Raw genomic sequence first — 19,268 nt, 5'->3', positions numbered from 1 at the left:
GGAAGTTGCTGCTTATCTTGCTCCACAGCTGCTCTGAACAGCTTTTGTATTCCCACAGGGAGTAGTTTTCATCACCTTTAATTAGTTTGATCAGCTCCTTCAGTAGACTTCCTTGATCGTTCTGATCTTCATTGAACGTTTCTGATACTTGTACGGATTTGTCACGTTTAGTTGATGCAAACAGTTTCTTGTGCATTTCATCCAGTCAGTCTTCTTCTCATGAGATGGCAGAAATCTCAGCCCGCAGTGGAGGGAGGTGCTGTTCGTAGTTTTGAAGTGTCATAATCAGTTCAAAAACTAGGGGTCTTCCCTGGGTGGCCTCGTATCTTTCAAATGTTGTTTCCAGTGTCTGTGCGTATCTTTCTGGTGCTGTTCTTGTGAGTTTCTGCCACATGCTAGGCTTGGTCCTCACTCTCTCAGAATCACGGTATTGTTGTGGATCAGGGTCATACAACATTTCCACCACAGCCATTTCCTTTAGGTACTGGATACCTTTTTCAGTGGTATCCCACTTAATAATCTGAGGCTTCAAAGCATCCTTGAAGGGGTACCTTTCCCTCACGGCTGTTAACATTTGGTCCCAGAGGGTGGCAGCTCCATCCAAACATCTGCCAATCCCTCTGTTGATAGCTGGGTCTCTGGCAGTGCTTCCTAGTTGGCAACCTTAGTTACCATCTAGAGACAAGCTGTTGGCCCCGCTGTCCCAGCAGCGAATCACCCAGGCATGGGAGACCTTCGTTTTGATGCCGTGTAAACTCCTTTCTTGAGCCTTGGATTTCAGTCATCTTCAGAGGTCGACGAACAATTAATAGAGATTTCTTCCTCATCACTCTCTTCTTCATGCCTCTTAGTTTTTTCTTTTGCGTTTCTCGGTGCCGATCCAGACCCGGCACCTGGATCTTCCTCTGTCTTCTGCTCTGCTTCTCCTTTTTTCGTTCTAGATGCAAGGACAGCCGTTTCCATTTTTGCCTTCCACAGGGGCAACTGATATTGTTACTGGTGCCTCCTGTGACTGATCAGAGTTGACTTGGGGATTTTCTTTTTTGGCTTGAACATCAGATTGGAAATTCTCTCTCTCCAGAATAGTATTATACAGAGCATGGTAAGCATAAGCCAAACCCCAAGTAAGGTTTACCTCCTTAGATCTCTGTAAGCCGCACCATCTCTGACTCAAATACTCACTTAATTTCTCAGGGTCCCTCAGGTGTTCAAGAGTGAAATCTCACGACACTGCGGGTCCCCACGCTTCTAAGATTTTTCCTAAACATTTCCATATTCCCTGCCAGTCAGCGTTCTCTGGTTTTGGAAAAGACTTCCGCATAGAACGAATGTAGTGGTGCACATACATTGATACTGATAACATGAACACTAACTCGGTTTTCCAAAAATGTGCGGCAATCTGAGAAGACAGCCTGGAAACCGGATTGAACATCGTGGTGTTTGTAAAGTTAGCTGCTGTGAAATTAGCAATTGTGAAATTAGCCACTGTAAAATTAGCTACTCCATCTGGGATATAAGTGTCAAAATTCAAATTATACCACATTTCATATAGGTACCGGGCAGGTGTCTCCATCAGTGCCCTTACTTGGTTGTTTAATCCATATATTCCATAACAAGAAATCAAAAAATTAAGAATGGGCCAATAAGTTCTGAAGAGGATGATGGTTTTGAATCCCCTGCGCTGTGCTCCTAAAATAAAGAGCAGATTCACAGCTGGCACTAGCTGGCAGGCGCTGTAAAAATTAGAGCTAGCTGGCTGTGCTCTGAGAGAGAAAGAAATCCCTTTGCTTTCTTTACAAAAGCAAGATAGCAATGCTCAGAGTTTACAGCTACCCCTGAATGTTGACAGTCCGCCTGGACTTTCAAGGTCACGTTCTCAGTGAGCAGCTACAAAAAGATAACACTCCCCTAACGAAGCTAACGAAGCTCTCTAAGAGCAAAGAGATATTCGTTATAAAAGCTAATAAACAGCAGTTTATGCCCGCATTCTCCACCAAAATCACGGGTTACCTAGATCTACCTGTGCCCGTGACAGGGCCCCCGGCCTGAAAGGGAAGGGAAAAGGGGAATGGGAAAAGAAAACAGCCGCGGCAATCTAAGGAGGAAAACTTATTTTACTAAATATGATATCGGAATACAAGAAAACACAATATAATACAATATGATTGAGGCTAATAAATCGAACAAAACAGAGAGAGATAGTCCCCAAAAACCGAGAGGCCTACTGTGAACTCTAGGCGACACGGCTGGAACGCTTCCCACTCTCCAAGAGTCTGAGAGAGAGAGAGAACTCCAGCCTGGGAGCGAGATTATATATGTCCTCATCCCGTGAATGGCTCATGGCTTTGAAGGGAGGCTTTAGGGTTGTTATTGCAGTAGGTTTCCTCCAATTAGTGTGTGATTTTTGGATGCCCTCATCTGTCTGCTATAAAAGTATGGCTTTTCGGGCAATAAATGGACGCAGCTATATTTAACTGTATTGGTGTGTGGCTGTTTGTTTGAGCGTGCCAACCTTTTGCCTTCAGGTTCACCAACAGCAGACAGTCCTGGAGATTCCTGGAGTCTATTGAGGAAAACTTCCTGGTCCAGGTAATAGATGGACCAACCCAAGATGAAGCCTTACTGGACCTGATGCTCACCAATGAGGAGGAGAGCATCAGAGAGGTTAAGGTTGGAGACAGCCTGGGCTGTAGTGACCATGCTTTGGTGGAGTTTGTTATCTTAAATAATGTGGGCCTGGCAAAAAGCAGAGTTAGGACCCTGTGCTTCAGGAGAGCAAACTTCAGGCTGCTTAAGGAACTGCTTAAGGACTTGGACAGGCTGGAGAAGTGGGCCCATGAAAACCTAATGAGGTTCAACAAGGCCAAGTGCCAGGTCCTGCACTTTAGCCGCAATAACCCCATGTAGCGCTATGGCTTGGGCCAGAGTGGCTGGATGCATGTGAAGAGGAAAGGGACCTGGGGGTGTTGGTAGATGCTCGGCTGAACATGAGCCAAAAGTGTGCCCAGGTGGCCAAGAAGGCCAACAGCACCCTGGCCTGTCTAAGAAATAGTGTGGCCAGCAGGAGCAGAGAGGTGATCATCCCTCTGTACTCAGCTCTGGTGAGGCCGCATCTTGAGTACTGTGTTCATTTTTGGGCTCCTCACTACAAGTAATGTGGGGATACAAGAAAATCTGTTCAGAGCAGCAGCTGTGGAGCAAGATAAACAGCAAGAGAACCAAGGACACCTCTGGAAGGAGAAGAGTCTCACAGCTCTGATTGGATATGTGCATGCATGGACAGTTGAAAAGTGTTTTGTAGAATGCTTTGTTGACATGTAAAGGTGGTTGGGAAAGTTGTAAGGGCGGATGGGAAAGTTAGAAAATAACAACTTGTGAAGGTATATAAGGGATGTGAGAACTTGTAATAAAGGATTTGGATCGTTCACATCTGAGTCCGTGCCTCAAACGCTGCAAATGGCACCCACTGCGTGGAGCAAATCAACCCGCGGCTGAGCGAGCCCGGTCCGGCAGCGTCGCCCGACTGAACTTCGGAGAGACTGTTTCGCGCGCGCCCGCACCGTTCTGCAGGACAGAAGGTGAGCAGTCGGGAACTATGGGGAGCTCACTAACGAAGGAGCAAAAAGTAAATCTCGAAGTATTGCGGTCAGTGTTACTGTATCAGGATAAGAGTGTGTCTACTTCAGCATTAGCTACTCTTCTTAAATGGATAAGCAAAAATGTCCCTGAATTTCCGAAAAATGAGTTCTCTTTCGATAGAGAACTTTGGGACAAAATTGGCTCAAAACTCTACGAGGCTTCTCTCGCTAAAGACAGAACGGCTGCTAAGCTGTTGCCCGTTTGGAGCCGGATAATGGAAGGGATTAAGCAATCACGACGGGAAATAATTTCTTTCGACCATTCCCTGCCGCCCTCCGTCCCACCCCCGCCGATGCCTCTCGCTGCTGGAAGCGGCCCGTGCCCGGATCCGACTGGCGACTCCGACACCCCCCCCCGATTCGGGGAGACGAGAAGCCGCAAACCACCCCCCTCGCGCTCCCGCCGTTCGCTCCTCCCCCGACGTTCGCCGCGTTGCCGCCCTCTACGGCGCCCCCGCCCTTCGCCCCGCCTACGACGTTCGTCGCCCCGCCCCCGCCCTCCGCTCCGCCCACGTCGCTCGCCGCGCCCCCGCCCTCTGCTCTGCCCACGACGTTCTCTGCGCCTCCGCCCTCTGCCCCCCCACGTCGTGCGCTGCTGAGTCTGTGCAGCCGGCGTGTAACGTGGTTAAAGACACGGACGGATCGAAACCAGGGGATCGTTGTGACCCCGGTCCAGTATATCCGGAAGGCGAATCGGGCACATTTCCTCCTGATGATAATTTGAAGGGAGCAGGAATGACAAATTTCCCTACAGCGTACTGTGGTGTCTTAGAGCAGTGCAGAAAAGAAGCAATATTAAGGGGTGATGCTGACACGTTGCAAGCCTTTCCTGTGTTGTATCAGCCGAATCAGGTCCCCCGTTGGGAATCCCTGCCTTATGAGGCAGTGAAAGAGCTAAGGAAGTCAGTGAGAACATACGGAGTTCAGTCAGCCTTTACATACAATCTTTTGGTTGCAATCGGTGATAGTTATGTTATGACCCCTCATGACTGGAAAATTGTGTTACGAATGATCCTCTCTCCCATGCACTACACCGTGTTCATGACTGAATACCGGGAACAGGCTGCCGTCCAGGCCTTGAATAATTTGAACAACCTAAATCATATTGGCCTAGAGGAACTCATGGGGGAGGAGGCCCGGGCAACACCTCAGGCACAGGCACAGCTGGACAGGCAATGCCTGGAGCAAGTTAAAACTTTGGTGTTGCGTGCTGTCCGTCGGGTTCCTGATATTAATTCACACGATGCTTCATTTATTTAAATTAGGCAAGGGGCTACTGAGCCTTACATTAAATTTCTTGACCGTTTACAAAATTCATTAGAGACACAAGTAGAAAATGAAGCAGCCCGAAATGTCTTGCTTAAGCAATTAGCAGTAGAAAACGCAAATGCAGACTGTCGAAAGGTTTTACAGTCCCTAAAGAATGCAGACCTATCAATTACTGACTTGATTAAAGCCTGTCAAGATGTAGGCACAGAAAGTCATAAAATGGCCCTGCTAGCAGATTCATTGGCCACCCAACTTGATGCAGGGACAGCTCAAAAAGTAAAGTGTTACAATTGTGGAGAACCAGGTCATGTCCAACGGGACTGTAAAAAGCCCAAGCGAGTAAATAAAAATGCTTCTGCTGTTCCAACTCGACCCTGTCCACGGTGCAGGAAGGGGCTACACTGGGCTAGAGACTGCCGATCCAAACTTCCTGTTGCTGCACAGCCCTGCGATCTGCCGGGAAACGGCAAGAGGAGCGCGAGACCGCGTGCTATGACAGCAAATACGGTCCCGACTCAGCCAGACGCTGTCTGGCCAGCTCACTCAGACCAGCCACCGTTGGCAGCGCAGGAGTGGATTTGTCCACTGCCCAGTCAGTGACGCTGACTGATAGCACCGTGACTCTCATTCCAACAGGGGTAATGGGTCCCCTTGGGGACGGGCGTAGCGCCCTCTTGTTAGGACGTTCTTCTGTTACAAGGATGGGACTTTTTGTTTTACCTGGAGTTATAGATGCTGACCATACCGGGGAAATTAAGATAATGGCATGGACACCCTCACCCCCCTGTTTTATTCCAAAAGGCCAAAAAAATAGCACAATTAGTTCCTTTTCATTCTATGACCAAACCTGGTATTAGAGATCGAACCGGTGGATTTGGGAGCACAGATAAACCTGTTGTGCTATGGACCACACAACTGTCAAAAGACAAACCTTTATTACCATGCTTAGTAAATGGCAGACAGTTATTAGGACTAGTGGATACTGGAGCTGATGTTACCATCATTAAGTCCAGTGATTGGCCCTCTGAGTGGCCACTAAGAGACCCTAATTCTGCTATTGTGCAAACAATTCCAACTGACAGTAGATCAAGCCCGTAACATTATTTTAACATGCCCAGACTGCCAGGCAATTGCCCCTTTGCCTCAAACTGGGACAAATCCACGTGGAACAGCCCCTCTTCAACTCTGGCAGACAGATGTCACTCACGTTCCTGAATTCGGCCGTCTAAAATACGTACATGTAACGATAGATACTCATTCTTCTTACATATTTGCCACAGCACATACAGGTGAACGCAGTCGCGACGCCCGTAAACACTGGTTATCTGCTTATGCTGCTATGGGAATCCCTCATACGATAAAAACAGATAATGGGCCCGCTTATACCTCTAAGGCCACTCGAACTTTCCTTCAAGAATGGGGAGTTAGACATATTACAGGCATCCCTCATTCTCCCACTGGACAAGCTATCATTGAGCGTACTCATCAAACACTGAAATCTGTTCTTAATAAACAAAAAAGGGGGAATACGGGAGACACACCACAAGAAAGATTATGTAAGGCTTTGTTTGTGCTGAATTTTTTGAATCGTGATCATACAAATACAACTCGTGTGGATCGTCATTTTGGGGGCTCCCCAGTGCTCAAGGAACGGCCAATGGTTAACATTCGAAATATGGCCACAGGGCACTGGAAAGGTCCCTTACCATTGATAACCTGGGGTCGTGGATATGCTTGTGTTTCTACAAGGACTGGCCCTACATGGGTTCCGGCAAGATATGTTCGGCCTCATCTCAAGGCAGAAAATAATACCCAGCCTTAATAATGATTGTGATTATACGCCTCTTACTTCATTGATATTGCTTTGTAATTTGTTGTATTGCAAATAATAATTTTAGTAATGGTAAGACATAGTAGGTAACTCTTCCACATTACTGGTATAAATTTAAGAATTAGAATTATTAAGCATTATTTAGATTATTGTGTGTCTTTCCTATTTTGGCAGTAGATAGAATATAAGTTAAATAGGATTTGATGTTACCAATGCTGGAAATTCTAGTGTATTAGTAATGTTCAGTTATGATTTTATTAGCCTATCAACTAGCCTCTTCTTAGTTTGTAAAAATAAGACCCTGGAAGAGAATCCTGGACAAACGGATGATTCTTAAACATAACAGTTATTAACTCTTTTTCATCTCACTAATTGGGATTTTCAAAATATGACCATGCATCAATTGAAACAAAGGTGCTTGCAAAAAAAGCTAACCTCGGCAATTTATTCTGTTTTGTAAGCAGGTGTTCCACTTGGGCTCTGTACCACGCACTGGCCATGCGGATGCAGTGTACAAATGGAAAATACCATTCAGACCCTGAGTAGGAAAAGAGCAAGAGAGAATCCGTGGTGGATGAGAAAGGGAAAGTGCACCTTGAAGCAGGGGACGCCCTGCTGGCGCTGCCTATCGCATCCACCGCCAACATGATCCTTCTCTCTCCTTTTCTGCAGTTTTCTGCCTCTCCAGGGACAATAAGTAATAATGTGCTAGCTTAGGGAGTATTTGCTTCATGCTGACTGGATGGTCTAAAATGGATAACACGAAATTGAAGTCTTTTCTAACCTATTTCAAATTTACACAGAATTGGATTCTCAGGGGTTCTTTTCCAGGTTGTAGGAACTTAGGCCGCAGGCAAAATGCATCTGATATTTTAGTGGATTTAACCATATATTTTGTCATTTGCCTTATCTCCTTTTTCATTTTCAGAATATTGTCAATCGAGGCCTTGATTGAGTTATAATGATTACGTTATTAATATAATTAGTGTTATTATTTTATAGTATGGTAGTAGCTTGTCAATAAACAAAAAAGGGGGAATTGTGGGAATACAAGAAAAGCTGTTCAGAGCAGCAGCTGTGGAGCAAGATAAACAGCATGAGAACCAAGGACACCTCTGCAAGGAGAAGAAGAGTCTCACAGCTCTGATTGGTTATGTGCCTGCATGGACAGTTGAAAAGTGTTTTGTAGAATGCTTTGTTGACACGTAAAGGTGGTTGGGAAAGTTGTAAGGGCGGATGGGAAAGTTAGAAAATAACAACATGTGAAGGTATATAAGGGATGTGAGAACTTGTAATAAACGATTTGGATCGTTCACATCTGAGTCCGTGCCGAGTCGCTGCAATCCACCGCCAACATGATCCTTCTATCTCCTTTTCTGCAGTTTTCTGCCTCTCCAGGGACAATAAGTAATAATGTGCTAGCTTAGGGAGTATTCGCTTCATGCTAACGGGATGGTCTAAAATGGATAACACGAAATTGAAGTCTTTTTATAACCCATTTCAGATTTACACAGAATTGGATTCTCAGGGATTCTTTTCCAGGTTGTAGGAACTTAGGCCGCAGGCAAAATGCGTCTGATATTTTAGTGGATTTAACCATATATTTTGTCATTTGCCTTATCTCCTTTTTCATTTTCAGAGTATTGTCAATCGAGGCCTTGATTGAGTTATAATGATTATGTTATTAATATAAGTAGTGTTATTATTTTATAGTATGGTAGTAGCTGGTCAATAAACAAAAAAGGGGGAATTGTGGGAATACAAGAAAAGCTGTTCAGAGCAGTAGCTGTGGAGCAAGATAAACAGCATGAGAACCAAGGACACCTCTGGAAGGAGAAGAAGAGTCTCACAGCTCTGATTGGATATGTGCCTGCATGGACAGTTGAAAAGTGTTTTGTAGAATGCTTTGTTGACATGTAAAGGTGGTTGGGAAAGTTGTAAGGGCGGATGGGAAAGTTAGAAAATAACAACTTGTGAAGGTATATAAGGGATGTGAGAACTTGTAATAAAGGATTTGGATCGTTCACATCTGAGTCCGTGCCTCAAACGCTGCAAAGAAAGACATTGAGGCCCTGGAACCTGTCCAGAGAAGGGCAACAAAACTGGTGAGGGGTCTGGGGCACAAGTCTTATGAGGAGTGGCTCAGGGATCTGGGATTGTTTAGCCTGTAGAAGGGGAGGCTCAGGGGAGGCCTCATTGCACTTTACAACTTCCTGAAGGGAGGTTGTGATGAGGAGCTTGGCCTCATCCGCTTGGCAACAAAAAGGATCTAAGGAAATGGCCACTAGTTGTATCAGAAGAGGTTTAGACAGGACATATGAATGAACTGTTTTTCTCAGAGAGTGGTTAGGCACTGGAATATCCTGCCAGTGGAGGTGGTGGAGTTGCCATCACTGGCAGTGTTCAAGAAGCGTCTGGATAGGGAGCTAGGATATATGGTTTAGGGGTTTTCTGTAGTTATGGTAAAGGGAGGACGGTTGGACTAGATGGTCTTGTAGGTCCTTTCCAACCTTGTGATTCTATGATTCTATGGGAGCTGGGCTCAAGGAAACAAACAGAGCAGTGGCAACTTGTCATGGTTTTGTAATGTTGCTGTCAATATCCCACATCTTAACATCATGTGCAGTATGGATCATTAAAAAACTACATGTCCCAGAGGACTACGCAGAGGATGGTTCCCTGAAACCATGGCATTTCCTGACCGGGAATCGAACCCGGGCCGCGGAGGTGAGAGTATGCAGTATGGATCATTAAATGATTCGTACTCGTGGTCTATTGGTTAGGATTCGGTGCTCTCACTGCCGCGGTCCGAGTTCGATTCCCGGTCAGGGAACCATCCTCTGCACGGAACTGGTGTATGAACCTTTTAATGATCCATACTGCACATGATGTTATGATGTGGAATATTGACAGCAACATTACAAAACCATGCCACAACTATTTAAGGAGGAAAACATATTTTACTAACTATGATATCGGACTGCAAGATGACTCAATATAATACAATGAAATCAAAATTGAGGCAAATAAATCAAGTGAGATATAAGAAAGAGAGAGAGGTTTCTGAAGACCGAGAAGCCTACTTTGAAACTGAAGGCACCGTGGCTTGGAAGCACACCCACACTCGCTGCAGGCAGTGAGAGAGAGAGCGAGAGTCAGTTTCATGACGTATTTCCCTCTGTGACCATGAGGTCCTCTGGGACGTGTAGTTCTTCTTCTCTGTGCTCCATGTGATGTTATGATGTGGAATACCAATAGCAAAAATTATAAAACCATGACATTCCACCCCTTATTCTACATCACTACATCATGCTTAAAATACAAATATATATATATACAAATAAACAGTAATCAAAATGCATTACACACACAGGTCTATATAAATATATATACATAGAATTACTGACTGCACTCCCCCAACATCAAATTCCCTTGTGGTACACATTGAACATCCCTATCCTTCTACATCACCCACCAAGTGCATCCAGATCCCTGGCCAAAAACAGGTCCATGAAGAGGTTTGCCCTTTCCAGAAGCTGGAAGGACCCAAACTGCTCTTCCCGACATGTTCTTTACATGTACTACAGGGACCTTATCTCTCTCTACAGTATATAGGGGGCTGGATTGGCTAGGACCATCATGACTGACTAATCCACTGGTATTGACCAACCAGGTGGCTTCTGCCAAATGCTTCTCCCAGTGCTTAAACGTCCCGCCATCCATTGCTTTCAACATAATTTTCAACAACCCATTGTATCAATCAGTTTTACCAGAAGCTGGTGCATGGTAGAGGATATGATAAATCCACTCAGTGCATGATCTTTGGCCCAAGCATTTATAAGGGAATTTTTGAAATGTGTCCCGTTCAGACTCAGTCCTTTCCGGGGTGCCATATCACCACAGGAGTAGTTTCTCAAGACCCAATATGGTGTTTCGAGCAGTAGCATGGGGTACTGCGTATGTTTCGAGCCACCCAGTGGTTGCCTCCACCATGGTAAGCACATAACACTTACCACTGCGAGATCGTGGCAATCAACCTGCCACGTCTCCCCATATTTATACTTTTGCCATCGCCCTTCCCCCCAAAAAGGTTTCATCCTCTTGGCTTGTTTAATTATGGCACATGTTTCACAGTCATGAATAACCTGTGCAATAGCGTCCATTGTTAAGTGTACCCCTCGGTCTCTCTGTCGTGTCTCTTCCTTGATGGCCCGAGGTCTCATGGGCCCATCAAGCTAGAAATAATTCACCCTTGTTCTGCCAGTCTAAGTCTATGTGAGTCACCTCAATTCTGGCAGCTCAATCTACCTGATGGTTGTTTTGTTGTTCTTCAGTAGTTCCTCGTAGTACAGGAGTAGTTCATCACCTTTAATTAATTGGGCTAGTTTGATCAGTTCCTTCATTAGACCGCTTTGATGATCCTGTCCTTCATCAATTGTTTCTGATACTATTAAGGGATCATTATGATCAACCAATAGGGACACTTGCTCTTCCATTTCATTCATCCTGTCCGTTATTTCTGAGATGGCTGAAACAGAGATGTAAATTGGAGGTAACTGTTGTTCAAAGTTTTGAAGTGTAAGAGCCAGTTCAAAAACTAGGGGTCTTCTCTGTTGTTCATCGTACCTTTGAAATGCTGCTGCTAGTGTAACGGCGTACCTTTCTGGTGCTGTTTTGTTGAGTTTCTACCATATATCAGGTGTCGTCCTCACTCTCTGAGGATCATGGTCTTGGTGAGGATCATTAGGATCAAAATTTCCCTCAGATATTGGATACCTTTTTTACTTGTATCTGTCACGGTTTGAACTAAAAATCCACCTGTGTCCGTGACAGGGGCCGTGGGCCCCGCAGGGGCCCTAGGCCGAAAGGAAAAAAAGTTAATTAGGAAAAGAAAACAGCGGCAACGATCTAAGGAGGCACACTTATTTACTAAATTACTATATCGAAATACAGGATAACACAATATAATACAATATAATTGAAAATTGAGCTAACGAATCAAGCAAAATAGGAGAGAGAATGAGTCCCGAAACCGAGAGGCCTACTGTAAATCTAGGCGAAACGGTGAAGGCTCCCACACACTCCCCTGAACGCCAGAACTCGAAAGACGTCAGTCTAGCCTGCGACAGAGTTAATATAGTGTCCAGGTCCCGTGACCCATCTCTCTGGCAGTGTTGCTCTCTGGGAGATGTAGTCTTCTTCTGTAAGTTGCAGATTATTGAACCATGACAGTATCCCACTTTTTCATCACAGGCTTCAGATTGTCACTCTGGCAGTGCTTCCTAGTTGGCGAGCTTCGTTACCATCTAGAGACAAGGTACTGGCCCCACTATCCCAATAGCAAAGCAACCAGTTAACAAGAGATTTGTTCTGGCACAGTGTAAACTCCTTTCTTGAGCCTTGGATTACAGTCATCTTCAGATGTCGACGAACAGTAATAGAGACTTCCTCCTGATCAGTCTCCTTTTCATGCCTCATAGTTTTTCCTTTTGCCTTTTTCGGTGCTGAGGAGGGCCCCTCGCCTGGATCTGCCTCTGCCTCTTCCTCCGCTTCTCCTTTTTTCTGTTCTAGACATGAGGACACCTGTTTCCATTTCTTGCCTTCCACAGGGGCAACTGACTGTGACTGATCAGAGTTGACTTAGGGATTTTCTTTTTTAGCTTGAACCTCAGATCGGAACCTCTCTTTCCAGAACAGTGTTATATAGAGCATGGTAAGCACAAGCCAAGCCCCAAGTAAGTTGTACCTCCTAAGATCTATCTAAGCTGCACCATCCCTGACTCAAGTACTGGCTTAGTTTCTCGGGATCCCACAGGTGTTCAAGAGTGATATCCCATGACATTTTGGGCCCCCACGCTTCTAAGATCTTCCCTAAACCTCTCCATATTCCCTGCCAGTCAGCATTCTCTGGTTTTGGAGGAGACTTCTGCATAGAACAAATGTACTGGAGTACATTCATTGATAATGATAACACGAACATGAGTATGAACACTAACTCGGCTTTCGAAAAGCATGTGGCAAACTGATAAGACAGCCTAGAAACCAGATTGAACATTGTATTGTTTGTAAAATTAGCTATTCCATCTGGGATATAAGTGTCAAAATTCAAATTATACCACACTGCATATAGGTACCAGGCAGGTGTCTGCATCATTGCTCTTATTTTGTTATATAGAACTCAGTTCCACAACAAGAAAGCATGACATTAATAATCAGCCAATACGCTGAGAATATCATAATTGCTTTCAATCCCTTAAACAGAGAAGCTAAAATGAAGAGTGGATTCATAGCTGGTAGCTTCTAAAAAGTTAAGGGGAAAAAAAAAAAGAACCAAAACAGAAGACACTTTGTACAGTGTCCAGAGTTTGGCAGACTGCCCAGACTTCAATTTAATCTATGAAGGTCAAGTAGAAAGCTTTTGCAGTCTCTGGCTTGAAGAAATCCTTTTTTCTTCCCTACTAACTTTTAACTAACGTTAAAATCTTATGCTTATGCCCGCATTCTCCACCAAAAACTGTCACGAAGTTATCTAGATCAGTCTATGTCCGTGACAAGGGGGAAACAGTAGGCCCATGGGCCCCGCAGCCCCCGACAAATGGGAAGGGAAAAGGGAAAGGGATAGGGAGATGGGAGCTGGCTCAAGGAAAGAAACAGAGAAGCATCAACGATCATGTAGTTCTTCTTCTTTGTGCTCTACATGATGTTATGATGTGGAATACCAATAGCAAAAATTATAAAACCATGTCAGGGGAAGATCTTGAGAGCAGCCCTGTGGAAAAGGACTTGGGAGATCCTGCTGGGTAAGAAGTTGGACATGAGCCAGCAATGTGCACTTGCTGCCTGGAAGGCCAACTGTGTTCTGGGCTGCATTAAAAAAGGGGTGGCCAGAAGGGAGAGGGAGGTGATTGTCCCCCTTTACTTGGCTCTTGTGAGGCCCCATCTGGAGTACTGTGTCCAGGCCTGGGGCCCCCATTACAGGAAGGATGTGGAGCTCTTAGAGCGGGTTTAAAGGAGGGCCACTAAGATGATCAGAGGGCTGGAGCACCTCTCCTATGAGGAAAGGTGAGGGAACTGGGCTTGTTTAGGTTGGAGAAGAGAGGACTCCAGGAAGACATCATTGTGGCCTTCCAGTACTTGAAGGGAATGTATAAACATGAAGGGGAACAGCTGTTTATGAGGGTGGATAGTGATAGGACGAGTTGGCAACCCTGCACATTAGCAGGGGGGTTGAAACAAGATGATCATAGTGGTCCTTTTCAACCCAGACCATTCTATGATCTTTCTGATGTGTGATACTCATACAGCCATTGACAAAGTACAAGGGCTACTCCGAAAGTAATGCCTTCTATTCTATTATGTTGGTGGTGTGGCAGTAGAATGGCAGTCTGACATGGAAGTGCATATGAAGCAAATGTTTGTAAGTGAATTACTCCATGCAGAAAAAATTGCACTCACTGACATTCATCAACACCTGATGAACATTTATGGAGACCAAATAGTGGATGCTAGCACAGTGAGGCAGCAGGTGGTGCATCTCAGCAATGATGCTATCATAGCAGCTGTGAAAAAGTGAGTCATCTCCACTGGTGCAGATTGTTACAAGTGCAGCATGTAGGTTTTTGTTCATTGTTGGCAAAAATGCATAGCTAATAGCAGTAACTGTATTGAAAAATAGCCTGTTGTAGCTGAGAATTTGCTCTGTCACACAGTGTGCTCCTTGTATCTGTTATAGTTTCCATGGATATAAAAAGGAGGCATTACTTTCAGTGTGACCTGTGTAGTTACTGGAATGTTAATCTTTGTTAAACTGTGTTTAATAAGTTTGTAACAAAGGTTAATAGGCATTAAACAGAATAAGTGAAACTTCAGTTTCCAGTCTATAATTAATTATAGTAGTTTTATAAATCTTAGTTTTTATTGGTGTATAACACTAGTGCTGTGACAACAAATCACACTTGTGTACTAGAGCATACATCAACTTTACGATGTAACTTTACTTACACCACTGCTATGTTTAGCTTTTTGAAAGAGACATACACATACACTATGGTAACATCAAATAATTTTCTGGTTCTTTTTTTTTGTTAACTTTCACTGAGTAATACTTTTAAAATTCAAATCATTGAAAAAAAAATTATACAAGAATGACTATAAGGAATAACCTCACAGGGTTTTGTTTTTTTTTTAGGGCTGAGAGGCATTAATATAATATTGACAAATTTGATTGAAAAGAATGACTAACTTAATAACTATCCAAATGGGAAATGCCCGCTTTTGCTTATACGTTGCGAAAAAAAATTCATAGTTATTTTTTGGCCTTGCCATGTCACAAAGTCAATCAGACAAAGAACTATGCATTTAACCTAAAATGATAAATTTAAAAACAAAAATATTACGCAAAACTTTGATCAATTATGCAGCTGCTTTAAAATTGTTATAAGACCATACTTATTATATTAGGTTTTATACTGCTAATGCACAAAGAACAGCAAACTTGATTGAATTAACACAATTTTTTCTTAATTACACCATTATATCACACTAAGAAGGCAAATGCCACAAGATTAGCAAAAACACGTAATTCTGATCTCTCGAATGCCAGGATAATTGTGTTGAAAGTCCTTCACATTTAAAAAAAACCAAACAAATGAAAAAAACCCACACTCTTACAGTTTCACTTCACAAAAAATCAAATCTTTTGTAAAATATTATTTGGGAGGGGAACAGTTTATACTATCTGTAGCATAAATGCTAAGTCACAGTCTGAAACTCTGATGGAGCACCTGGTGGGAAGGCAGGGCCAAAAGAATTTAAATAAATGCAGTAAGGGGAAAAAAGCCTCAAACTTTTTTTCTTTCCACTGACAGTTTCCATTTGTAGTTTTTCCCATCCATAGATTTTCTGATATAGTACATCCATTAAAATGTTCAGAACCTCACAGGATGGCTAGGTTCTTTTCTGAATCTAATTTTCAAGTTTGTTTTGGATGTTTTAAACAGACACTATTATGAATGGAGTAAAAGTAAGGCAACAAATGGACTTTCTCTGATTTCCAAACTTAGGCCACGTGGCAAACCTTTTTAAAAGTTATCATAATCTTTTTTGTCTTTTTTTCCCTCTGCTTCAAATCCATCAACTCCATCACTGTCCCTTCTCCTTTTACGATTGTTATGGGTGTTGAAGCGTTGATTCACCTGTGGTAATGGATCCATTCCTAAAACTTTGTGAATCTGACGGAATGCGAGGAGTCTCAGTGCAAACTACAAAAAGGGCAGAGATTTCAGTTAGGGATAAATGTCAATTTTGAGTACTCTGTCAAACAATGAAGAACTAGTGTAAGATGATATTATTCTTAGCTCTTGCCATTTACTTTCTTCCTTTCCACAACAAAGTCAAGACAGTAATATATGTGTGCCCCATTTGCTGCTTCTGTATGCATAAAGTCAAGCATCTGCTTCGGCATAATGTGTACGTATTACTGTGTTGACTTTGTTTCAGGAAGGGAAGATACCAAGAGCTATCAACACCATGAAATTTACTTTATGTGTACATTTCCTTACCTGTGCACTTGAAGTAATATCCTCTCGTTGCTGATCTGTCATTACAGCAAGTGTATCAAAAGGATCTTTTTCACAAGGGTCCAGAATGCCAGGACCACCTAGAATGGTTAGGCTAATTAGTAGCATGTTTTCACCTTATTTTGACCAAGATTTGAGATTTCATAGAATAACAAGGTTGGAAAGGACCTAAAAGATCATCTAGTCCAACCATCCTCCCATTACTGTAGCTACAACAAACCACTAAACCATATCTTGTAGAAACCATATCTCATAGCTCCTCTTCCAAATGCCTCTTGAACACTGCCAGGGATGGTGACTCCACCACCTCCCTGGGCAGGCCATTCCAGTGCCTGAACGCTCTCTAAGAGAAGTTCTTTCTTATGTCTAGTCTAAACCTCTTCTGGTATGTGTTTCATATTACTTCAGCATAAGTACATAGACTGATCAATTTCAACTTGCCTTTAAGGATGATTCCTGAAGATATACACTCAAAAACTCTTCTAAGTGCATCCCCAGGACTCTGTGGTCCAGTAGCGCTGCTGATTGCTTTTTCCACAAGCAACTCCATAGCCTGTGACAACAATAAAAACTTGTTAGAAGACTGACTGAAACAGGAAAAAAAGCTGCTCCTGTTATTCAATGCAGAACTTTTGATATAGAAATTTTGAAGAACGTTACACATCACAGAACAATTTCAGTTAACATGGAAAACAACAACAATAACAAAAAAACTAACTAACAAAAACACCGGAACAACTGGTATTTTATAAAGGTAAATAAAAAGAAAGCTGGTGCAAGATTAACACTGAGTACCAATACTGACATGCCTCTTTTCATCACAGGTTGCTCAAAAGCTTTTTATAGATTCATACAGTAGTATCCTACATATGCAGGTAGCCAACTTGTCCAAAAATTTGAGAATCCGTGAAAAATGATTGGTTATCTGAATTTGGGAGTCATATGAAAAAACAGTACACAGCATCTAATAAGATAAACAGAATATGTCAAATAATTTTTCTTTTGCTGTACGAACACAAGCTCAAATCATCAAAAGCATAATGATGTTTTGAAGTTTAATTTAAATGGTTACTAGTTCCTCAGTTTAGCAAAATTAAAGTTCATAGTAATTTTTTCCTTGGATATAGGATAACACTAATTCAGATGTTAAACAAGTATTAAAAAAAAACAAAAACACACACACAAAAAAAACAAATGAAAAACCTTACTGATTAACAGAGTTTTGAAAATTAACACATCAGAAATGGTTAATGACAAACTATATTTTAAATGCTGCTTTTTTCCTCTGATTATTTCAATTGTTTACTTTTATTAGACAATTTTCAAAAAACTGTAGAAGTTAGTTGTAATAATAAAGAATAGCTTTTCATAACTTTTTCAGCATTAAACAGATACCTTTTCATTTTACAGTTTTTCAAATGTCGCATTTTATTTTAACTTCCTAAGAATAAATGCCTATTCTGGTACATGCAAGTAATTATAGACAGTGTTGATTACAATTCTTCATTAAAGATGCTCATTCCTATCTATTTTAGCTCAATTTAACTGATAAATTTCAATTCCTGAGAGCACGGCATTAACATAATCCCGCTATATCACTCTGGACCAAGCTTTTGAGTTCTATCAACAGTAATTTAGTTGTTTTCAAGTATATTGCAAAAAGCAGCAGTAAAGAAATAAAGAGGTCATGTCTTTGGATTTATTCAAGTCTAGCTCTTCTGGATCCCAAAAGCCTGGAATCCTAAGACAATGAATTACAGTGCCCTGGTGTTTGTGTGCATGGAATGCTAGATTTCAAGTCTGGAAAAAATCGTTCTTGAATAATCATCCCTTCTAACTTGTAAGAAATCAATGAATTTCTTGACATTTAGTTTTTAATTTTAGATATATAAGGAGTCTGCTTCTAACGTCTATGCTTAGACTTCTTAAGATTTTATAACATTAGAAAAACTTAAGCTTCTTTTGAAAAGCTCCTTGGCTCGTTATGGGTTTCTAGCATACAGGTTGGGAAATGTTCTGTATTCATAAAAATATATTTCTTTAGTCTATGAATTTCTGCCTGTGACTAACAGAAATTACATATATTTTAAAATTGCTATTTTTCATTTTGTCATTTATTTTGTTAGTGAGACTTTGCCAATAGGCCAGAACAACTGACTGCACAGACTTCAGTGCTGATCCACGTAACTGACAATGCATTTTGTGCCAGCAGCAAAACAGGGAGCACTCTTGGAGAGAACTGAGGCACATCTAGGCTTGACACACACCTCTGTCCCCTTCAGGATGTGCCTTAGAACAGACAATGTGACAAAGAGGAAACAACATTGCTCATTCTTCATCTATATGTCTGATATGTGTTGCAATGACTGTAAGGATGCTTTTCACAGAATCACAGAATCAGAGAATTGTAGGGGTTGGAAGGGACCTCTAGAGATCATCGAGTCCAACCCCCCTGCCAAAGCAGGCACCCTACACCATGTCACACAGGTAGGCGTCCAGGCGGGTCTTAAATATCTCCAGAGAAGGAGACTTCACCACCTCCCTGGGCAGCCTGTTCCAGTGCTCCGTCACCCTGACTGTAAAGAAGTTCTTCCGCACATTCGTGCGGAACTTCCTATGCTGTACTTTCATCCCATTACCCCTAGTCCTATCCCCACGCACTACTGAAAACAGACCAGCCTCACCACTATGGCTCCCACACCTCAGGTATTTATAAACCTGGATCAAGTCCCCTCTCAGCCTTCTTTTTTCAAGGCTAAACAGACCCAGTTCCCTAAGTCTCTCCTCATAGGGGAGATGCTCCAGGCCCTTCACCATCTTAGTGGCCCTCCGCTGGACTCTTTCCAAGAGATCTCTGTCTTTTTTGTACTGGGGAGCCCAGAACTGGACACAATATTCCAGATGAGGCCTCACCAGGGCAGAGTAGAGGGGGAGGATCACCTCCTTCAACCT

The 19,268-nt window shown here is 42.8% G+C and overlaps 1 protein-coding gene and 2 pseudogenes across 5 annotated transcripts in view; all 3 read right to left on the bottom strand.

Annotated features, from left to right (window-relative positions):
* Positions 1-777: 777 nt before the first annotated feature.
* LOC146754694 (uncharacterized) lies at positions 778-2,700 on the bottom strand (annotated as a pseudogene).
* An 8,947-nt stretch (positions 2,701-11,647) lies between these two features.
* LOC146754693 (uncharacterized) lies at positions 11,648-14,466 on the bottom strand (annotated as a pseudogene).
* A 155-nt stretch (positions 14,467-14,621) lies between these two features.
* The window catches only part of LOC146754691 (zinc finger RNA-binding protein-like), a 127,592-nt gene continuing 122,945 nt past the window's right edge, over positions 14,622-19,268 (bottom strand). For all 5 annotated transcript variants that reach the window (XM_085527716.1, XM_085527717.1, XM_085527719.1 and 2 more), the window contains 3 exons: positions 16,758-16,869; positions 16,299-16,396; positions 14,622-15,998 (listed from right to left, as the gene is read on the bottom strand). In XM_085527716.1, the coding sequence (XP_085383842.1) occupies positions 15,819-15,998; positions 16,299-16,396; positions 16,758-16,869 (390 nt within the window). In that variant the 3' untranslated portion in view covers positions 14,622-15,818. The remainder of the gene's footprint in view (positions 15,999-16,298; positions 16,397-16,757; positions 16,870-19,268) is intronic.

This window comes from Coturnix japonica, chromosome W (assembly GCF_054131305.1).
Source record: "Coturnix japonica strain WE chromosome W, WE-NBRP24, whole genome shotgun sequence".
NCBI classification, from domain to species: domain Eukaryota; kingdom Metazoa; phylum Chordata; class Aves; order Galliformes; family Phasianidae; genus Coturnix; species Coturnix japonica.
Note: the sequence above shows the minus strand (reverse complement) of the source record. Positions and strands in the feature narration are given on the sequence as shown.